Raw genomic sequence first — 23,942 nt, 5'->3', positions numbered from 1 at the left:
TTGGATAGTAGACTGCATAAATCGGACTAACGGCAGGAGAACATAGTAGTAGTATAGATGCAAAATGGTGAGCACCTGAATCAATTCACAGGCATCACAAATAGATACGAGGAGATAAGATGAAGATACTTTAGAAAGAGAACCTAATTTTCATTTCAATAAAAGGTTTTTATTGAATTTAGAGAGAGAGGAAGAGCGAGAGAGAGAGAGAGAGAGAGAGAGAAACATCAATCAGCTGCTTCCTGCACACCCATTACTATAATAGTAGCGGATGGAGCCTGAAAGCAGGAAATGACAGGGAATTGAACCAGGGACCTCTCAGTGCATGAGACAAATACTCAACTGAGCCATACTGCTCAGGGCTCATTTGTGTGCTTTTTTCACATTTTAAATTATTACAATAAGATTTCCTATTATTTTATTTATTTTAGGTTTGTTTTTTTCTTTCTTTACCTCACTAAATTTCTTGCCTGATAATTGTAGACTCTGGGTCATCTCTAGGTTGGCAGATGCTGACCTTTCCCTTGAGAATAATAACATTTTCCAGGTTTTTGTATATGTAGTAATTTTTAATATACCCTGGATACTGTGAATGTTATATTGCATTATATTGCGTAGACTTTGTATTTTTAAATATTGCTCCTAAGAGTGTGTGGTGTTTCCTTTTAGCAATTAATTAGCTGGGTTAGACTCAATCTGTACACTGGCATACCTGCAGTTGGCCTAATTGGTGAATTCTACTAAGCATTTAAAGAAGAAAACAGTACAAATTCTATACAAATTCTGCCAGAAAGTGAGGTGAGTATGAACATTATTAAAAAAACAAGCAAAAAATTACAAGAAACTATATACCAATATCCCTGATTTACAAACATTAGGCAAATCAAATCCAGGAATACATAAAAAGGTTAATAAATCATAACCAAGGTCAGTCTGATATTTGAAAATAAGTTCCTATAAAGTGTTTTAATAACAGAACAAAGGAGCAAAACCATAATCCTATCAATAGATTCAGAAAAAGCCATTTGATGGAACAATACCATTTATTATACTAAAAAGTTTCCATAAACTAAAGTTAGAAGGGAACTTTCCTAAGCTCATAAAGGCCATCTTAAAACACACACACAGAAAAAAAAACCCTCTAGCTAACATCATTCTTAAAATAGCAAAATACTGAGTGCTTGCCCCTAGTCAACAAGGTCCACTCTCATCAGTTCTATTCAGAACTATAACACAAGCCATGAAGAGGCAGGCATAAAGGTCAGAAAGCAAGAAATAAAACTGTCTCTATTTGCATATGAGATGATGGTATACACAGAAAACTTAATAGCTGATGAAGTGCCCCACTTAGGGAAAATATAAAACAGGAAGAGAATAAAGCATTTTGGGGAATGCCTTCAAGGATGGGTAGAGTATTAACAACTATCAGGGGAACTGAGAAAGGAGATTAAATTATATTTCATAAGCTCTTTGCAAAAAAACAAACAAAAAACAAAAAAAGCAGGGAATTCCGTCATACATTTTTTAAAGATTTACTTAAAATAACTAAGATTACAAAAATATTGAAGCCTTAGTAATCAGGAATATTCATTCATATAAAACATCAAAACTTCATAATAAGAGGGAAATTAAAAATTGTCATATATAAACTTAGCAATACAATCACTATCTGTACCATTCAATCACAGTAATAAATAAAACAGAATTACTGGGCCAAGATGTTTAAATGGTATTTAGAACTGAGGTGGTTACAATGAAATGACTTCAAATTAAGAGTAATTATGCCATTCATGACAAACTAAATAATGTTTATAACATGAGATTTTGAACTTCAAGCCTAAATAACATTTAATTTTAGATAAAATTTCAAATAAAATGCTATTATGTGTCTTTACCTATATTTTCAGTAGATAAAAAAAGTACGTTTAGTATCTTCTCTATCAACTATTAAAAACATAGATTTTTGGTCCTTGGGCTGCAGTCAAATATGCATAATTAATATTCTTTATTAAGTTTCATATAATGTTATGAAATGCAATTTTATGAGTCTTAAGTCGGAAGGTTTTATTAATGTTTTCCTTAATGTGTCAAATTGATTTTGTTAAGATTGAACTAAAAAGCAAGGTCAAACTGTAATACTGAGTTCTGTTAACATAAGCAATTAAGTTTCTAACTGGCATGGCCATTACAAGATGCCCTTGAACTGATTGCTAATCTTCTCAAGGGTGAAGTTGGCAATGTTTCAGTAAAGTGCAGTGCCCAGCTACATGAAACACTGGTTCTGGTGGGCAAACCTCAGAGTGAGGGCCATAGCCTAAGATGAAGGCAATTTTCCCTGCACTGACCTCAACTCCCAGCCCAAAGGGACTGTTAGGAATAACCTTTGTTATATACAGATTCAGAGAATCCACCCTATATGAATTATAGTCTCCAAAGATTTCTATTTTTAACTTATCCAGAAGGTTTTCATTATCAGGAAAAGTATAGGCACTCTATCTTATAGAATTAATTTTCTCAAACATCAATTAAGTGAATCATTATCAGGATGTTTTAAAAAATAATATATGGGTACAGAAAACAGAGTGCATCACAAAAATAAAGAAAAGTATTTTTTTGTGAAGCCTCTGTTAAAACAATTCTATGGAAATGAATATATATATATATATATATATGCATACACACATATATACACATATATGCACGCACACACACATATATACATATATATGCATGCAATTGTATATGCATACATATTTATAAGTGCTTATGTATTATGTATGGGGTGCGAAAGTAAAATGTATTTCTTATCTTGGGTAGTGATCAAAAAATGTTTGACAGTACTGCTAGAATATAAGGAAAAAATGTGGAACTACAGAAAAGAAAAGTACATGTATTTCCTGCTTAGGAGCAAGAACATTAAGACCATTTGATTTGTCATACTGACCTGATTTTATACTGTTTTCATGATCAGTAATAAATTGGGCAACTTTTACTAAAAACAATTATTTTATTATGGCAGCTTTTAATAATATTTCATGATAATGAGATGAGCACTCTGAATCTCACATCAACATTATTTTCCATTTAACTTCCTTAGTAGCTAGAAAGGGGGTATGTTTACTAGTACGTTTAAGTATATTAAAAAGGTAATTTACTCTAGTTTCAAACCTTAGAGACATACTTTACAGTTTCTTAACCCTGGCATTATTAACATTTTGAGCTCTATAATTTTTTTTTAAATCCTCACCTGAGGATATTTTCCCATTGATTTTTAGGGAGAGTGGAAAAGAGAGGGAAAGACAGAGAGAAACATTGATGTGAGAGACACATCGATTCGTTGCCTCATGTGCACTCCCCGACCAGGGCCCGGGTAGGGGAGGAAACCTACAACCAAGGTACATGCTCTGGACTGAAATCAAACCCAGGACTCTTTGATCCCCAGGCCGATGCTCTATCCACTGAGCCAAACCAGCTAGGGCTCTAGAATTCTTTTTGTGGAGAGCTATCCTATGTATTGCAGATTTAACACCATTGCTGGCACTACATGCACCCCTTTCCCAGTTGTGACAATCAAAATGTCTTCAGATATTATTAAATAATAGTAGGGAACAAAATTAACCTGGTGAAGAACCACTACTTTAACAGGGTAGTGCTTGCCTGTATTACCTTAAGACACAGTGAATACTTGTAAGGCTCTTGCTTCTCTTGCTTGTGATACAATTATCTTAAGGAGAACACAATCTCTAGATACCAACAGAGTCTACATATTTTTAAATTCTAGAAAACAAAATCGTACATGTATCCTCTCTCTTTAGGATAACTATGAACACGCTACTTTTGGTATATGTAGAGAATTCAGAATTAATTTTAAAATGTGACATCACCCACTCATTAAAACAAATAATTCTAAAACCCACTTTGATCTACAGAGTCAAAGATTCCAGTAAATTATTTTACCTTTAGGGCTGAAATTATAGTTTGCTCAGCTGCTGGTGGAAATGAGCTCTGACTGGAAACCACCTAAAACAAAGTTTTGATCCAGTTAAACTTTTGTTTAAGCCATTTTTAAAAGATATGCTTTTATTGATTTCAGAGAGAGGAAAGGAGAGGGAGAGAGAGAGAATCATCAACGAGAGAGAAACATAAATTGGCTGCTTCCTTCATGCCCCCAACCAGGCATCCAGTCCACAACGTGGGCATGTGCCCTGACTTGGAAATTGAACCAGCAATCTTTTGAGATAACGCCCAACAGAGCTACACCAACCAGGGCAAAAACAAGATCATTACTTTAGAGTAATATCTCACAAATGTTTTAAAAATTCATTAGCATTGTTCTGGCCAGGTGGCTCAGTTGGTTGGAGCTCAGTTAAACTAGGAAGAAAAATAATTTCCTGTATAAAGCAAATACATACTTAAAATAATCAAACCTTAAAAGGAGCTAGCTTTCTATTACTCACTCTACAAAGATTTTAATGATAAAGTTATAACTTGAAAAGGTCAGTCTACTAAAGCCATATTTATGTATTTCTTTAAAAATTTTCACTTTTCTAGGTTGTCTGTAACTTTAAAACAGTCTTTAAAATACAAATGTCAGAGCAATTGAGATATTGCTTCCTATCAATGCTGTCAGTTTGGCTCAAATAAACTCATAAAATTAAAAAAAAAATAATAATGAAAATAAAATACAAACATCATACATTTTTCTTTTTACAAATCAATGTAAACATAAAAATTCTAAGTCTCAATAAAAGCATTTAAATAAGGCTAAATAAATATAATACTTCATTACTTGTAGTGCTTTAGAGTAATAAAGAAAATGGAAAATAAATCATTTATTCTTTTTTTTTTATTCTTTATTGTTGAAAATATTAGATGTTCCCCATTTTCCCCCTCATAGCCCACATCCTCCCTCTGCCCAGGCCTTCACCGCCCTATTGTCGTGTCCATGGGTTATGCATACAAGTCCTTTGGTTAATCTCCTCCAGTCCACTCTTGCAATGGATTCTTTTATTATTATTATTATTATTATTATTATTATTATTATTATTATTATTTTATTGTCTAAAGTTTTACATATGTCTTGCCATGCCATGTATTCTTTTTATTTATTTATTTTTAAATATTTTTTTATTGATTTCAGAGAGAAAGGCGGGGCGGGGGGGGAGGGAGAGGGGGAGAGAGAGAGAGAGAGAGAGAGAGAGAGAGAGACATCAATGATGAGAGAGAATCATTGATCACCTGCTTCCTGCACGCCCCTTACAGGGGATAGAGCCTGCAACCTGGGCATGTGCCCTTGACCAGAATCGAACCTGGGACCGTTCAGTTTGCAGGCCGATGCTCTATCCACTGAGCCAAACCAGCTAGGACTATTCTTTTTATTGAGTTTTATTGTTTATTTTTCTGAAATTCACCTGATAACCCTTTAAAAAATATTTTGCTTAGTGTATGAAATATATACATTTTTAGAAACCCCTTCTTGATAAAAGGACTTGTTAAAAAGTTTAGGAAGAGAACAATAGTCACATAATTATTCTAAAATACAACCTAGTATATGAAAGGTCAAGTTTTAAATAACATCACCTAATCTTTTGCATCCTTCAGGCTTCTAAACACTTATCTCCCTATCTACTGAACACTTTGAAGATGATTTATATGGAGCAAACACAAGTGACTCAAAGTCAAAGATGGGATGAAAGTGCTTTCCTAAGTAATTATGAATATAATTCAGACATATCTGTGAAGGCACAAAAGTGGAAGTTCAGTCATTTTTTTTTTAAATGGCAAAAAGAATATATAGTCACCAGGGATTATATCATAAAAATTCAGTTTCCATGCAGCTCCTTCACCCTTTTTGTGAAAAAATAGAACCTTTTGACAAGGAGGATGAGAGTTCTTACTCTGTCATTAGCTTCGCTGTAAGTTAACTACCACCCACAGGATATCATCTTATGCTTTTTAATAGGTATGGAACGGATAATTTATCCTTAAATTAATTGTGCAATAAACTGGATTATAACAACCAAACTTGAGAATCTACAGTTCATGCATTTTAAACTAAATGTATAGATAAAAATCACATAAATAAAGGCAAAGATAAAAGATTGTATAAAAAGAGTTAATCCCTCAGTTTATTTTACAATCATCATGTTTTCATTGTATTCTTTTGCAAAAAAAAAAATAATAATTCATAAACTTTCTAGCTTGAAGGCAGAAAGAAAGAAAAACTTGAAATTAAGTTAAAAGCATAAAGATAAAGATTACCTTTGTTACTGATTGGTGCAATCTGAATAGTGAATTCACTACTGCCACATTTCTCCTCTGCCCTTCAGTAAGAGGCCCAATCACCTGACTTGCATCTCCTTGTGTGGAAAGCTGTAAGAATCAACACAAAAAGAAGTTACCATAATGGTGGAGGTGGGGATGGGGGTGGGATTAATGCCCCTGTGACAGAATGGTAACTGGAAATATTCAGGTCAAGCTTTGGACTTCCAGCACAGCAGGAACCTTTGTATAGATAACACCATGGATATGGAGGTAACCTTGCACAAGAGAAACAGCCTACATCAATATATCACAGCTGATGGACTCCTGAGGGGGTGTGACCCAAAAGTCTAGTATGTGCTGTTATTTTGATACATCAGCATATATTCCTGGGAAATACATTCTGGTGACTGTCAAGGAAAGAAGGGAGGAAGAAATAGAGATGGAAGAATAAAAAATAAACCCATATTCTATCAATATGTACATGTGACAGTCATCATAATATTCTAATGAAATGAGGGGTGAAAATAGATCTTACTCTTATTTTTCATAGATTAAAAAATAATTGTAAAGGAAGCTGCCTAAAATTATAATGGTATGAAAGAAAGATCAGTAGAATTGGTATTAGAACTTTCTCCTCCTGACCTTTAACTTCTAAATGAATGAGTTTTAGGGAACAGGATATGGAATGCTTTATGGATCAATCTAAAACATAATTCAATTTAAGAAAAAATTCACATATAAATCATTCTCATATTGATCATATTTAAATCCATTCCTCTATAACAATTATTATTTAAAGGTAAATTAAAACTGATCAGGACAAATAAAATACGGTGCAGTAGCTCTATGGATGCGGATGCAGAACTCAAACATGAAAAACTGGCCTTTTCGGAGAGCTCCTAATAGTGAGCCAAGTAAAATGTGAGAGAAATACTTTTTTTCCCTCTGTCTTTCCTTTTACATATACATACATTTCCAAAATGAAACTCAATTCTCAATTGATAAAATTTCTACTTGTGGTAATAAAATACAATTTTAAAAAACATTAAAAAATGGCAATTAAAATAAAGGGAATAATCCTTTGTTGAAGTTACCACCCATGATAATGGCTATTAAGTCAACAAAGTTTTTTGACATCAGGTTAAATAACTCTTAATTTATTTTGCCTTTTCTTATGGACAATCACCAACTTGCAATCAGGTTGTGTTCTAAAACAACCGTTTGTAGTACGTGGGCCAAAAAAAAGCCATAGTTTTCTTGCATTAATTATGTGAAAAAATTAATGGTTAGAATCTCAGAAGAGCCTACAAAATCCAGTTTAATCCATAAACGGTAAACTATTACTAATAAAAGCTCTGACCTCCCATGAAACAGCAGGTGCAGTGGGCTCTGTGCTATGATGAAGGCGGGGAAAGACTCTGGAATAAGCCACTTGAGAAATTAAAGCGGCAATGGCTAGTGGTATCAGTGGTCAAGGCGTATATTCACTAGTGTTACAATGACCAGTGCTTTTGGTGCTATTACTTATTTGGTTTTAAAAGTGACTCAGAGCTAAGATCCTTGAGGGGGGAATGTGATAGGCAGTTAGACAGACCATGGATGGAACAAGGACCATGGGCAGGTACAGAAGGCCACCAGGGCAGAAAGCCCCAGGTGCTTATCCAAGGGTAAAACAGATGACAAGGACCTCACCCTCAGGTATCCTTTCCTCCTCTAGCATACGTTGGTCATGCGATTTGCCCCCTCCCCCTGCCTTCACTTTCCATGTAGCTGGTCATGTGGTTCTGACCCTCCCCTGACCTTTCCTCGCCTGGCCTGTTGCTAGTCCTGTGGTAGATACCTTTAGAGGAGGAACAAGGGTCAGAATAGCCGCATAAGACCCCATACAAATCTCTGGCAGGACCACTTCCTTAAGCATTAATCCCAGAGATAACATCCAGGCCTCAGTTATTTCAGCTCCAGGCCCAGAAAAGCAGCAAAACCAGAGGAGCTGACCTCAGGACCAGTGATGCTATGCTCTGGCGCCAACCTATCAGTGGGGACCATGACCCTGAAAGGACCCACTTGGAAAGCTGAATATTCTAATGAGATCCTCCCTTGGGACTTCCCCTAAAACCCACACCCTTAAAAGCCCTTAGGACTGAGGAGCCAGCAACTCTTCCCACACCTTTCCAGTCCCTCTCCCTCCCCCTCTCCCCCCTAAGCTCCAAGGGCCCCTTCTTTTGCCTCTATAACTTGTTTCCTGAGCCCATTTCTTCTGCCACTCATTTATCTCTGTGACTTTCTAAATAAACTTTCTCTTAATAACAAAAAAGTGACTTTATCAGAGCTCAGTAGAGTATATATGGCTGCCTGCCCCTTCCCTCATTTCTTTGGAAACTCCAAGTTTCCTTTTTCTTCAAATTTTGGTGATGCTACGAGCCTTCTTACATTGCCAAGGTATCAGTCTTCTCTTTTTGATCTTCTCTTTTTGATCTTCTCATCTCCCCTTATCTTGGTCTAATGTGCTTTAAAGTAAGAACTAGAGAACTAATCACACAAAAGCTGGGAGACTTTCCTATGAAATAAGGGTATACTTTAGTGCATGGACATTGTGACATCAATTCTGGCAGTTCCGAGGATGCTTTTTTAAAATTATATTCTTATTGATTCAGAGAGGAAGAGAGAGGGAGAGATATCAACATCAATGATGAAAGAGAATCATTGATTGGCTGCCTCCTGCACGCCCCTACTGGGGATGGAACCCACATGAGCTCTTGATCAGAATCGAACCCAGGATCCGTTAGTCCGCAGGCTGATGCTCTATCCACTGAGTCAAACCAGCTAGGCCCCCGAGGATGCTTTTATTTCCCTCTTGGTTCTTATTTATACTTTTGACTGTTGAATTTATCAAATATTTGACTACTGATTAAAAAAAAAAAAAAAAAAAAAGGGGGCGCCCTGACTGGTTTGGCTCAGTGGATAGAGCATCAGCCTGAGGACTGAAGGGTCCCAAGTTTGATTCTGGTCAAGGGCATGTACCTTGGTTGCAGGCACATCCCCAGTAGGAAGTGTGCAGGAGGTGGCTGATCGATATTTCCAACTCTCTATCCCTCTCCCTTCCTCTCTGTAAAAAAAAAATCAATAAAATATATTTTTTAAAAAAGGAAAAGTTTCACTACATATCCAATCTAATAAAAGAGTAATATTAATAAAAGAGCAAATTGACCGACACACCGAGACCCAAGATAGCTGCCCCCATATGGTCAAAGATGGCTGTGCCCATGTGAACACAATATGGCCACTAAAAGATGGCCACCACAAGATGGCCTGTAGGGAAGGGCAGTGGTGGGAAGTTAGGGGTGACCAGGCCAGCAGAGGAGGGCAGTTGGGAGGGACCCAGGCCTGCAGGCGAGGGTAGTTGGGGGGAACCAGGCCAGCAGGGGAGGGCAGTTAGGAGCCAGCAGTCCTGGATTGTGAGAGGGATGTCTGACCACCCATTTAGGCCCGATTCCAGTGGGATCGGCGGTCAGACATCCCTCAAAGGGTCCCAGATTGGAGTGGATGCAGGCTGGGCTGAGGGAACTCCGCCCCTCCCCGCCCCTGCATGAATTTCATGCACAGGGCCTCTAGTTTATGTACATAAAAACAAGAACAGGTTCATTCACTCACTAAGCAGATTCAGTGGTGACATTACATCTTGATATCAGACTAAACCTTCACAATTTAAAATCTGTTATCAAAGAGAAGTCAACTTGAGATGGGTTCCTTTTTGAATAGTTAACATATTACCAAAAAGCTGGAAACAAAATCAAATCTTGTTTACACATGAGAGATGATCAAGACCAGCACTCAGGAATAAAATATAGCTTGGTAATTCAACTCTGTATTGCTCAGAACCTTGTATTTCTGCTACAAGGACCTTTTATCAACCTACCTTCCTCATTAATCTCCTTACATCTCTATGCTTTAAGTCAAAATCTCCACCTGGCTCATGGGGTTTGGTAACCACAAGGGGTGGGGAAGGCAAACACAATTTGCCAAGAAGGAATCACAGAGCTTTTACTTTATTTTTCTTCAAGGGCCTTACGCTTTTGAACAGATGGGATGTCCACCTACCCGCAACCAATCACCAGCTCCTAACCACTGGCCTGTTAATTAAATTTAGAGCACAAGTCTGCATATTTTTAATTCGTTGATGAAGAAAAAACTATTATTCACTGTCAGGTAAAATGAGCTTTCCCATTTTTTAATAATGAATGCTATAATTTATTAATCAAAGAAAAACACTTCACATACAAGCATTTTAGAATGCTTCAAAATTCATTATCTGTTCTCTACTCTAAACTTTAATATGGACTTATATTTTAGTTCTATCTTGTTTATATGCCCCAAATGAGTCACTATTACTTCTTATTTTTTGCAATTAAGGCTTAGGTTTATGTCTACCAATTATTTGTGTTTACTACTACTTCTGTTATTCAATCCTTCCTTTGAAGTTAGATTTCCTTCTTTGTTACACCCACCCATAAATGGCTTCCCTCTCAACCAGAGTGAAGGCCTGAGCCCTTTCTATATCTTGCAATGGCTGGAATGATGTAGTTATGGTCACAAGCTCAAGAATATTAGATTGGATCACAGGAATTCTAGGAAAGAAAAAGCAGTGTTTATGAATCCGGCATGCTAGTATAAGCAAAGCTGCAGAAACAGTCCTGAGAACAAGAGGCTTTGGGCTGAAGGTACTACTTTATGATGGTGTAAGTCAAAGTCCAGAACACAGACTACTTCAACAGCTACCAGAATTCTGCTGAAAGCCACTTACACCTGCCTCCTCCTTAAAAGCCACTGTACTTGCCTCCTCAGCCCTATTCAGTGTGATCAGTCTCTCTGAGTGCTATTTATTCTGTTAAAAACTTGCATATGGTAAAAACTGAAATATCACTAACTGAATTCAAGGCATAAAATAAAAAACAAAAGTTTTCTCTCCCCATCCTTAGACCTAACTTCCACATTTATACACTAACGTTGTCTTGTGACCTTCCAGAAAAAAGAAAAAAAAAGGAAAAGCATGAAACCTTATTTATTTACATATCTATTTTTTACTTACAGATAGGACAATGACATGCACTCTTTTACCTTTTTTTAAACCTGATAGTATATCTTAGAGAATTTTCCAAATGAGCACAAAGAAATGTTGACAAGACTATAAAGTATTTGCCTCACTAATTTGTAACCAAGATTCCAAATTATCATTATTTCTTGAAGCATTTGTGTGCCTAACTTTTGAATTAAAATTATGATTCCATTACATAACTATTGTTTTAAATACATTAAACAGCTGAGAGTCTAACAATGGTGAAAGAACCATTTTTTAATAAATGCAACCTTTTTTCTGGTTTAAATTCACCAGAAAGTTTCAAAAGTTCACTAAAGTAAATAAATCTTCAGTCAATTCAATATTTATTATTAGTCCAATATTGTATAATTAGCAATTTTAAACAAAATCATAAAAGTTTATAGAAGGGATATCACTTACTAGCTGTTCTGATTTTACACCATATAACTGGATGGTCTTGGCCACGTTTTTTGACACGGCTAATGTGAGGTTTGCATCAACAGCAGCTACATTTAGTTCACTGGAAAAAACGAGAGCAGACTTTATTAGCAGCACTGTTCATGAGCAAAGTAAAGAACAACATATAAACCTAAGACAAACAAGTGATATGGTAATTTTTTTATAGATTTCATTGATTGCAAAAATTAAATGCGTTGTTTTATTTTTCCCTCCTAAATTCAGCATTAGAAAAAAAATGCTTTGAGATGGCTTGGTTAATGACCAGTTTCTCATTAATGACAGCATACCACTGTGGGGTTAGGCTGTGATTATGAGAATAAATTGTGTACAGATTTTAAAAGTAGCACTCTTGTGAATACTGATCAGTGCAATTAGAGACACTGTGTATCACAGACATCTGCAAGGGAAGGACAGCTCTTGAATGGAAATGATGACCTTGGAAGGACATGGACTAAAAGTATATATTACAGGAGATACATTAAGATACTTGGTTTCTAGAAATTTTGCCAATTCATGCTATTTTGTGTAGCTTTGTAATTATATCAAAAGCATAGGAAGAATTTAATTTTGAAATTTGAATTATTAAAGTATGTTTATTTTCAACTTTAACATTGAATTAATTTGGACATTTGAGCTATCAACCAAAAAAAAAAAAAAAAAAAAAAAAAAAGTGAAATAATACCAGGAGCTAAAAATTGTATGAAAACCCATATAGAGGTAGAAACTAGAAGTAATTATTGTCTCTAAAATAGCAGAATAAATTTAGAAAATTAGAAATTTAGAAAAATAGCACATACTAGATTCTCTATATGAAGAAAACTACACTAGTACATACTATGTTGATAAAAATGTCTTTTCATCAGACAGTGAGACATAATTTCCTTAATGTTCTCTTTTAAACAATGGCATACGTAAGTACGCTGTAAGCTCCACGTTATATTTGGTTACAGCATTGTCAAATTGCATAGAGGAAGGGGAAAGATGCTCCTTTAATATGTCTATAAGCAGGTCAAAGAGACCAAGCTGAATTCAGGTCTGTTTTTGTCACTATAATGTTACTACACAGATAACAAATACAAATACATTACGGTATAAAAAAAAAAATCCTAGAGACAGGACTTTGAAAAGTCATGGTAATTATGGAGAGATTTGGGATAAAAATGCTAGGCAATTTAGGTACTTTATAGGTATATTTGTACCTGAAGAGACGCTTATGTAAATTATACCTGTGGATTTTTAGTCTTATTATCACATGCCTCAGAATCACCATCATCAAATTTGTAGTGTAAAAGAATCTAGACACTTCTATACTGTCATCCTATATTGGCTAACTACTATTTTTTACTCCTCCAAGTGTTCATCTACAAAATATACAAACCTACTGTTATGTCAATTTGTCAGCTATGATGGGAACTGAGATAGTTGCAGTTGCAAATTAATCTGGGTCAATTGTAAATTTCTGAAGGCAACATTATAATTACATTGTCTGTTAGTATTCAGGTGGCACCTCTACTAGGCTATCTTCCCTTTTAGGAATTTTAAAAGCTGCCACATTCATTCAGAAAGCTTAAAATAGCAAACACAAGCAGGCTAGTAAGGATTATAATCCTGTGTATGCCATGAAGTACTTTGTGAATTTAAGAAAAGAAATATTAATCTCTATGGTTTAGTTTCTCAATTTATAAAATTATTCCTATACTTTCCTGTGTAATAGAAATGTACTATAGCAAAAAGAATTTGTACTATTGATAAGATACAGAATAATTAGAATAGACTATTTTTAGACTGTATTTAAAAAATGATTTCATTAATTGGAATCTTAAGTACTTTATGTGCATTCATTCACTACAAAACTATTAATATAACTGCAGGACTAATCTATGTATATAGAAGGCTAAGTGACTGTCTGTCTGTCCATCTCTCCAACTGGCTGGTATATATGGCGCACACTGGCAAATTGAAAATAAACACTGCCTTGAGATATATATAAAGCTCTTGCTGGCGCCAATCGAATTCATGAGTTTCGATCAGTCATCGTCGATCTTGAATTTAGTTGACACTTCTATTATAGAGAAAGGGTGAATAGCAATATTAAAATATTTCTTCTACTTAATTTCCTTTCAATGTGCACAAATCTGTGCACGGGGCCACTAGTTACTTAAATAAATTAAGATAAATTAAAATATACTACTTTCATACATGACTAACAACCATGGCATTTTTAATAACATGCCATTATATTAAAAATACATACCTTGCTATAGTTTTAATAATACCTTCCAGTTCATCTGAAGAAGGAGGATTACGACCACCAGGGGGGAAAACCAAGTTGATAGGATCAAAGAGTCGAGACAAGGACTTGGATAGATAAGCAGCTTCATAGGGCTGTATTGAGTCTTTTAAAGCCTTTTCTGGGCTGTGGAAACAAAATGTATTAAAAATGAACTTAGGCTGCAAGTGCCTTACTTAAAAAACAAATCTAAATAAAATGTAACTCTACATGCAGAAAGAGAAAATTTTGTTTTAAATAGAAATACATCTAATAATTAAACAATTATTAAGGACTAAGTATTTTAATTTATATATAAACCCTAGGTATAAATGTAATAGAACACACCAATACCTACTGAAGTAAGTTTGTCACTTGAAACTCAAAGACTAGCACTGTAAAATCTTGATTTCTAATGGGGCTATGCCTTTATTTAGAAAACCCTATCTTTATACAGTATCAAATCTGCAGAGACCTGTTCCACTAGCTATGATTTTCAACCTTTTTCTTCTCATGGCACACATGAACTAATTACTAAAATTCTGCATCACACCAAAATATATATTTTTTGCTAATCTAACAAAAATAATAGGTATAACTTTTGATTCAAAAAAAAAGTATCACCTGCACTTTTTGTTCCAGCGTGACTTTAAAAAAAAAAAAAAATCAGATGCCTATACTTATATAAGGGTTTCTGGTATTGAAAACTAACCAATAAGATGCAACCTTATTATGCTACATGACCAATAAGATGCAACTCTATTATATGACCTATTATTTATAGTTCAAGACAGGGTATTCACACTGGACAGTATTTTGTGTGAGCTGTTATCACTTTTATTTGACAATCTAAGGGAAATAGTCTTAATAAATAGTCAGGAATTGTGTGTTTTAAAAATTCTTGCAGTTGCCCTGGCTGGGTACTCAGTGGCTAATGTGATTTGATACATCAAAGTTGCAGGTTTGATCTCAGGTCAGGGAACATACAGGAATCAACCAATGAATGCATAAATAAGTAGAACAAGTCAATCTCAATCTCTCTCTCTCTCCCTTCCTCTCTCTCTAAAATCAAACAGTAAGTAAAATTAAAAAAAAGAAAGAAAAAGGAAAATACTATAAAGGTTTCCTTTAAAAAATCTTGCGGTACACTGGTTGAAAATTGCTGCACTTCCACCCATAGCTGGCACCTCTCATAAAGCTCACTGACTGGCAGAGAAGTATACATACAGGCCTAGGTTTTTCTCTGCTTTCTCATGCCCCAACTGTTACTAATAAGAATGAGGAGAAAATAAAAAGTACTTGTTAATGTCCTGCAATCACATAAATACTCCCCACTGGAGTTCTAAGCTAACTTGTTTTACAATATTCTTCACAGATGAAAATGTAACCTACTGAACACTTCTTTTCCTCTGCATTCTTCATATGACTTCAATTATTTGTGTTGATTCTCATGTAGCAGTTCAGTTATTGGGTCTTATAGTTTTCCTGTTAAAATTACTATCAAATTCTTATTATAACCAGTATTTCCATCTGTTTTCTGACTCCTCTATAATTAATTCCTTAACTTCTCATATCATCCCTGTTTATGATCCTTTTACCAGCCCTACTATTCTCTTTTGCCATGACACTATTTTTTTTTAATTAATCCTCCTTTATCCTAAATATTAACCTTGAAAACATATGATCTGCTACTTCATGTATACAAAACCTGGCTTTCTCCTTTCCCACCCTTCCGATCAACTGACAAGACCTAGGTGTCAGAATGCTCTTGGCTCTGTGTCAAAATTCGATGGTTATCACTTGATACTTTCTCATTCAGTAAGTATTTCACTCGACACATATTTACTGGGAATACCGTGTATCAGGCCCTGTTTAAGTGCTAGGAAGATACAGATTTAAAATACTTAACACTCTAGTAAAAAAATATGCAGGCTTCCCTGACAAGTGTTGATTACTGGTTGGAGTTGCCCCCCACACTAAAGGGTCACAGGTTCGATTCCTGGTCAAGGGCACATAGTGGTTGCAGTTCGCTCCCCAACACCTGGTCAGGGTATGTCCAAGAGGCAACCAGTTGATGTGTCTCTTCCACAGTGATGTTTCTCTCTCTCTCCCTAACTCCCTTCAACTGTTTTTGAAAAACAATGAAAAAAAAAAATATATCCTCAGGTAAGGATTTAAAAAAAAAAAAAGGAAAAGAAATATGCAGGTAAAGTATAACACATGAAGACAGAAAGACCACAATGGGAAAAGTGAAGAACTAGTGCCTAAATCTGTTAGAAGTAATCCTCTATTGAAGTCTACGACATCTCTTTAAATGTCTCCTCTATTTTTCCTCCTGACATTTAGTAACCTTAAGAAATTTCTTCCCCAACACAATACAATATACAACATACAAGATGAAATGTTGTATTGTAGAATTGTACACCTGAAGCCTGTAATTCTATTAACTAAAATCAACCCAATAAAAGAAGAAGAAAAAAAGCATCTTCCTTCTTCCACAGAAATGTTAGTACTGACACTCTTCCTGTTCTCCAGTGCTGTAAGGACCCTTGGTGGCTACAATGTCAAAACAGATAACTTTTCTCACTTATTTCTGTCCCATGCCAGGAATCCATCCACCTTTATTTTATCTCTACTATGGAGTTTCCATATATCTGAGCCAACATTTTGAAATGCTCCAACTCTAAGATCTTTAAGCTTGAGAACTTTTCCACACTCCTACTCTCTTCTATTTCCCTCCCTCCTACAACTACTACTAAGTCTTCACAATTTGTCAGGCACGTCCTAAACATAGGAAATGTAGCTGTGAAGTCGGTTACAAAAATTCTCTGTCCTCAAAGTTTAGATGCTAATGAAAGTGATACCAAATAAATAAATAAAATTTAAATGGGTTAAGTATGGAATAAACCTGTCTGTTTGTGGTCTTTCTGAGTTAATCCTACTTGGAGTTTAAAGAACTTCCTAGATGTGTAGATTGTTGTTTTCCATTAAAACCTGTAACTGTGCAGAAACTCCATTTCTTTAACATAACACTTTCTCCTTTCTATCCATCTACTCCCTTAATCATTAAGCCCTTAAGACATCAGATTCTGGACAGCATTAAACTGTCTTAAGAAAAAGCCTCAGGTAACACCTTACTCTAGGAACTTAGTGAAGCAGGGAGGCAGCCTGAGGTCCTCTTAGCCTACATTTCCTGGCACGAACCACTATTTCAAAAGCCAGGGGAAGGTTTATTAAGACTCCAGTATTTTCAGGGAACCACAAAAAGGTAGAGGTGCCACTCCTGCAGTGGTGCTTGGGTATAATATGGAATACCCATGCCTTGATCTCATTTGCCTGAACCTGGCCTAAGCTATAGGAAGCTGTGGGCAGGATGAGCCCTCCAATTGGGAGGTGGGGGATGTAGATAAAAAAAGAAAAAAAAAAAAGAAAAAAAACTTCTATAGAAAGTAACCTCACAGAGTACTCTGATCATAAATTCCTAATTGGGCTGGTCATGGTGAGTAGTCATTCCTTAGGCCTATAACTTCTTTGGGGAAACATTTTAAACCAGCCCTGTCCATTTTTCTAGGTTAACACATTTCTGAAATACCAGAAGTAGTATCCCTCAAGAGAAGGTATCAACCCTCAAGATAGCACATAATCTCATTAACTATGCTGTAATCTAATGCCCACCCTACTTTTTCCAGTCTTCCTTACATCCCCTCCTTAATTTCAAATGCATATAAGAAACTGCCAATCTGTTATTCTCTAGAGCATTTGAGATCTTGTTTCCTGGCATATATTATCAATTTAGCTCAAATAAACTCTTATAAAAATTATCTAAAGATCTGGAAGTTTATCAACTTGACAGGGCAAAGGGAGCCTTTTGTTCTTTGTTGAAGTCTGAAGTACAGTGTATGCCTTGCTGAGATGGGAGAATGGATAGAAGAAACAGTCATAGCTCAAATATCACAGGCTCTGAAAGAAATTCTTTCTTATTGAATTTTCTTAGATTTCAAGTAAATGATTTGTCACTTGCTGTTTGCTTTTAGGATCATTTCCAGAGGCTTTAAATTGTTATTTTTAGTCCTAACCAGTTTCACTATAGAGTGGGTCAGTGGAGTGCTAACCACTCAGAAGTCGATATTTTTCTTATTGTTCAAGCATATCCCTGATTCTTTTCCTCTCAAATCTAATCTACTACTGGCTTGCCCTCTAAATTGTCCCAGAGGCTCCTTACACTGTCTTCATATTTTTGGATACTTTCTTTTTTCTTTTCTGGTTGGGTGTTTTTTGCTTCTTTGTATTTCAAATCTTTGACTTGATTCTTGTGATCCTCTAATCTGCTGTTGGATCTCTGTATATTATTCTTTATTTCAGTCAGTGTATGCTTAATTTCTTTTTCATATCTTTGAGGGTCTCACTAAATTTATCAGCGGTTTCTAGAAGATTCTTGAAAAACCTTATAACTGTGGTTTTGAACTCTATATCCAGTAGTTTGCTTTCCCCCATTTCTTTCATTTGTGATGTTTCCTTGTCTCCGAATTTTGGCTGCTTCCCTAAGTTGTTAGAGTAACTTTGTGTACTAGGTGTCCTATTGGGCCCAGTGGCTTGGCCTCCCTAGTTACCTGAGGTGGACACTCTTGATGCACCCCTATGTGGGTTGTGTGCACAGCCTTGTTGTAGTTAAGGCTTGATTGTTGTATCACTGGGAGGAATTGACCTCCAGGCCAATTGGCTGTGAGGATCAGCTCTGTCTATGATAGGAGAGCTTCTGTGCTGGAGATACCCTTATGAGGCAAGACTTGCTTCAGCTGGGCTTTGGAGCTCCAAGTCTGCCCCGAGTGAATCCCTTATGGATCTGAGGAGTTGTAATCTGGATGGTCCTACTCTGACCCCGGGACACACTGGCTCTTGGATCTCTAAGGAGGTGCTAATTTAGCCTCTGCCTGAGGCCACCCAGCAGGGGCTACAGAGAGATCTGCAGATTCCTCTTTTTTGTTTGGGTTTTGGAGGTGCCCAGGTGAGGCCCAGCTGTGAAGCAATGCAGGCTGTTGTGGGGCCTTGGGCTTCTTTTGGATGTTCTGGGTCTCTCTGACTCAGCTGTAGTTTGTGAGGTAAGTTTAGATTTCAAAGGACCAGGTATTCTTATGCAAAAGCCTCTGTGCACAGCTTGGGTGGGGCAGAGTCTCAGGACAGAGCAAACAGCAATGGCTTCTTGTCAGACCTGCCCTAAGAGGCCCCAGGGTCTCAGTGTCCATCCATAATCACTGCAACACCTCTTAGAAAAAGCCCCCTCGAGTTCCACCCAGTGTTAGACAGTCCAGTTTCTCCCCATATGAGTCTGGGTCCTTAGAATCTCGCCCGGAACTGGAGTTCAGAGCAGTCGGGAGCTTTTGTCTCCCTCCCGATTGAGAAAGCCAGCTGTGTCCTCAGTTGTCAGTTCTCTCTGCACATGCACCTCCATATCTCTGCCCTTACTTCTACAGCTCCTCTGAGTCTCAGTGTGCTTTTCTCTTCCCTTCTAGTTGTAGAATTTCTACTCAGCCAGCCTTCCTATGGTTCTGGATGATGTCCATTTTATCTTTTAGTTATACTTTTGAAGTGGTTGTGCCAGGCAGCGAGTTCAGGTGTTTACCTATTTCGCCATCTTGGATTCTCTCTCATAAGTATTTATTTTTAAGTGAAAGAAACAAACATTTAAAATCATCCATGAAAAAAAACACAACATTTTTCATACAAGGTAGGTGATAACAATGTTATCTTTTCACTATAAATATGATTTTAGTGTTTAAAGGTATGCAAATCAATTGATTTGATATGCAAATAAAAAAATAATACTCTTTTTCAATATAGGAGGAAAAGGTGGCTGCTTTAAGCTTGAGCATGGATGGAACTGGAGAGCATTATGCTAGGTGAAATAAGCCAGTCAAAGAAAAATAAATATCACATTATCTCACTCATTTATGAACAACATAACTGATGAATAAAAACAGATCCAGAGACAGAGAAGCATTGACTGTCAAACCTCAGAGGGAAGGTAGGGGAGGGTGGGGGTAAGGAAAAGAGATCAACCAAAAAGCTTGTATACATGCATATAAGCCTAACCAATGGACACAGACAACAGGGGGGGTGAGGGCATGAGTGGGGGTCAAGGGGTTGGGAGGGGTAATTGGGGATGAGGACACATATGTAATACCTTAATCAATAAAGAAATTAAAAAAATAAATGAGATGCATGTTGTTTTCCAATGTGGCTCCTAAACTTGAGTAATTTAAGAGATTTTCAGGTTTAATTTTGCATATATTCAATTTTTCCCCTTCCAGAGAACCTATTCCAGCATAAGATTAAGACAAAATATTAACATGCCAACCAATAGGTTTGATTAAACAAACATACTCATAATCTGGCTTTTTTGGTATGAATATGTCTTGTGTATCATCTTCCATGTGTGGTAGGTCAACACAGAGGTCTGTGGTTCCACTTGCATTAAATTTTCCTTGAATATTTTGGCTGTACTGTTGAAGACGCTTCCATAAGTCATTATAAAGACGCAACAGTTTAGGGTATTCTCCTTCAAATGCCTGTTTCAAAAACATAGACGCTGCCAAGCAAAACAATAAATGCAATTAGATAAATGATAAAACAATAAAATATAGCTGGAAGTTTCTTTTGTATATGAAGATGCTGGGACAAAGAGTCTACATTACAGTTCAAATCAAAGGTGTATTCCAATGAGGCCACTTACAATAATGCTGGTATAATTTTATTAACTAATGTAACCCCAATAAATGCATTTTAAAATGAATAAATAAAATAATGCTACCCTGGCTGACTTGGCTCAGTGATTAGAGCATCAGCCTGTGGACTAAAGGGTCCTGGGTTCAATTCTTAGTCAAGGGCATCTACTTCGTTTGCAGGCTTGATCGCAGGCCCAGGTCAGGGCCCATGTGGGAGACAAACAATTGATGTGTCTTTCTCATCAATATTTTCCTCTCTCCTCCCCCTATTCCACTCTAAAATTCAATTCAGTTGCCCCCAACTGCCCCCTGTGTGAGCCTGGTCTCCCCACACAGCCTGCTGTTCAGTTGTTTGGTGGCCCCTCACTAATCTCCCTGCCAGCCTGGCTGCCCCACGAAACCTGCTGCTCAGTCATTTGGTTGCCTCTCACTAACCCCACTGCTGACTGTTCGCTCCCAACTGCCTCCCTTTCAGTTCTGGTCGCCCCATGCAGTCTGTTACTTGGTTGTTTGGTCTCCCCTAACTAAACCCCCTGCTGGCTGGTCACCCCACGCAGCTTGCTGCTCAGTCATTCGGTTGTCCCTCACTAACCCCCCTGCCAGCCTAGTTGCCCCACGAAGCCTATTTGGTCATCTGTTCAGTAGCAATGGCTTTTATTATTATAGATAGAGGAAAACTTCTTGACATTAAATTTTAAAGTAACTAAACAATTGTGAAATAAATACACATTGTGGAATTGTGTACCTGAAATCTGTATAATTTGGTTAACCCATATTACCCCAATAAATTCAATAAAAAGGGAAAAAATAAATGAATTTGCAAAATAAATAGTATACTTACAATTTGTTGCCACTTGAAATTGAGAATAAAGTGCTTGAGTAACTGAATTCCAAAATGTGTATAGAATTTCAGACTGTCCATCCTGTGACTCCAAAAAAGAGATTTATTCATTAATTTTTAAAGACTATCCTATACAGTAAGAGAGGAATATGCTAATTATCCGTTATGCCCTGAGACATAAGGACCAGGTCACAGATCTGCAGGAGGGTGGGACAGTGAACAACAAGCGGGCTGTGGAGACATACAGGAGGGTCAGGGCAGCAAGGTATGGGGGGGAGGAGAGAGGAGGCAGAGGAGCTACCGGAGGGCGGGGCAGTGGGCACAGAACTACAGGAGGGTGGCAGTGACCTACTCAAGCACGGATTTGTGTGCAGGGCTACTAGTAACGGAGAAGATGTAATGTGAAAATGTATTTCAATGTATTGAAATAAAAATTTCTAAGACAACCATCAAACAATGGAATTATTAAGTAACAAAATAGGACACAGATCATATCTCAAATTTAGGTAAACAATCATCATCCTACTCTACTTACTAGATGTGTGATTTTGGGCAAGTTGCTTACTCATTCTTTTTTTAAATACATTTTATTGATTTTTTTACAGAGAGGAAGAGAGAGGGATAGAGAGTTAGAAACATCAATGAGAGAGAATCATCAGCTGCCTCTTGCACACCCCCTACAGGGGATGTGCCCGAAACGAAGGTACATGCCCTAGATTGGAATCGAACCCAGGACCTTTTAGTCTGCAGACTAACGCTCTATCCACTGAGCCAAACTGGTTTCGGCTGCTTACTCATTCTGTGCCCCCTTTCCATCTGTAAAATGGAGATGATAACAGTACCTGCATTGCAGGACCTTTTGTTGTTATTTTTGTTCTTTCTTTACTCTTTATTTATTTTCACTGCAACATTATGATGAAGATTTAAGAAGGCTATAAAAGTTAAGTCTTGGGACAGTTCCTGACATATAATAAGCCCTCAATGAATGTTAGTTATTACAATTATTATAATCAACTTTTGATATAAAAAAGGCAACTTCTGTGACCATATAAAATGATGGACAAAGCATGCTCAGATTAAGAAGAATCATAGGATATAATTCTCCAATTACAAAAGAGAACCACCTTAAACATAGATACAATTTGCCGAAACCGGTTTGGCTCAGCAGTAGAGCATCGGTCTGCGGACTGAAAGGTCCCAGGTTCGATTCCAGTCAAGGGCATGTACCTTGGTTGCGGGCTCATCCCCAGTAGGGAGTGTGCAGGAGGCAGCTGGTTGATGTTTCTCTCTCATCGATGTTTCTAGCCTCTCTATCTCTCTCCCTTCCTCTCTGTAAAAAATCAATAATATATATATATAAAAGATACAATTTTATTTTGTTTGCTTTAAGTCACTGGAATTACTACTACTTAGCTGAGCACAGTATATTTTAGTCAACTTGGGATATATGTTTTAGAAAGTAACGAAAAAAATATAATAGTTTAAGTATCATTTGTTAAATCAAGACAAAGTACTTTGAGATTGTTAAAACAGAATCACACTTCCAGAAATTGTACCAAGTACTTTTTTAAAAACTCCAACATCCATTTCTGATAAAAACTTTCAGCAAACTAGGAATAGAAAGGAGCTTTCTCAACTCACTAAAAGGCATTTATGAACAATGGAATGGTAAAATCATGCATAATGGAGAAGACTGAGTGCTTCACCCCTAAAATTAGGGAGAAAACAATGATTTCTTTCTGTTCTCACTCATTCTATAAATATTCAATGAACAAGAAAATGGCTTCCAGCTAGTACAACGAATAACAAAAAGACTTCATTTTGAAAAAGGAAAATGGTCTTTATTTACAGGTGACTTGATCATCTATACAAATAATTTGAAGGAATCTACAAGAAAGTGACCTGAACTGCCGAAACCAGTTTGGCTCAGTGGATAGAGTGTCGGCCTGTGAATTGAAGGGTCCCAGGTTTGATTCAGGTCAAGGGCATGTACCTTGGTTGCGGGCACATCCCCAGTAGAGGGTGTGCAGGAGGCAGCAGATAGATGTTTCTCTCTCGCTCTCCCTTCCTCTCTGTAAAAAAAATAATAATAAAAAATATTTTAAAAAAAATGTCAAAAGGAATAAATAAAATGTAGAGTCAGGGTCTCCTATGCCCAAAAAGAATTCTTACTGCTCACCTAGCCAGCAGATCCGTGGATGACAGGAGAGTGATTTCAGAATTTGTAAAACGAATATAGCAATGTGCTATTTATGAAAAATTAGCAACTGAATGGATCCTACTATCTTTAGT

The 23,942-nt window shown here is 36.6% G+C and overlaps 1 protein-coding gene across 2 annotated transcripts in view; it reads right to left on the bottom strand.

Annotated features, from left to right (window-relative positions):
* Positions 1-23,942, bottom strand: part of COG5 (component of oligomeric golgi complex 5) — a 134,258-nt gene that overhangs the window by 29,430 nt on the left and 80,886 nt on the right. The window contains exons 11-16 of one of the 2 annotated variants that reach the window (XM_084897770.1): positions 21,651-21,738; positions 20,469-20,673; positions 14,073-14,234; positions 11,780-11,879; positions 6,262-6,372; positions 3,958-4,020 (exon numbers count right to left, since the gene is read on the bottom strand). In XM_084897770.1, coding sequence (XP_084753896.1) covers positions 3,958-4,020; positions 6,262-6,372; positions 11,780-11,879; positions 14,073-14,234; positions 20,469-20,673; positions 21,651-21,738 — 729 coding nt within the window. The remainder of the gene's footprint in view (positions 1-3,957; positions 4,021-6,261; positions 6,373-11,779; positions 11,880-14,072; positions 14,235-20,468; positions 20,674-21,650; positions 21,739-23,942) is intronic. The other variant, XM_084897771.1, reaches the window with a different exon arrangement.

Source organism: Pipistrellus hanaki (genome assembly GCF_964339955.1).
Source record: "Pipistrellus hanaki genome assembly, chromosome: 10".
NCBI lineage: Eukaryota > Metazoa > Chordata > Mammalia > Chiroptera > Vespertilionidae > Pipistrellus > Pipistrellus hanaki.
This window is presented reverse-complemented; position numbering and strand designations above follow the sequence as displayed.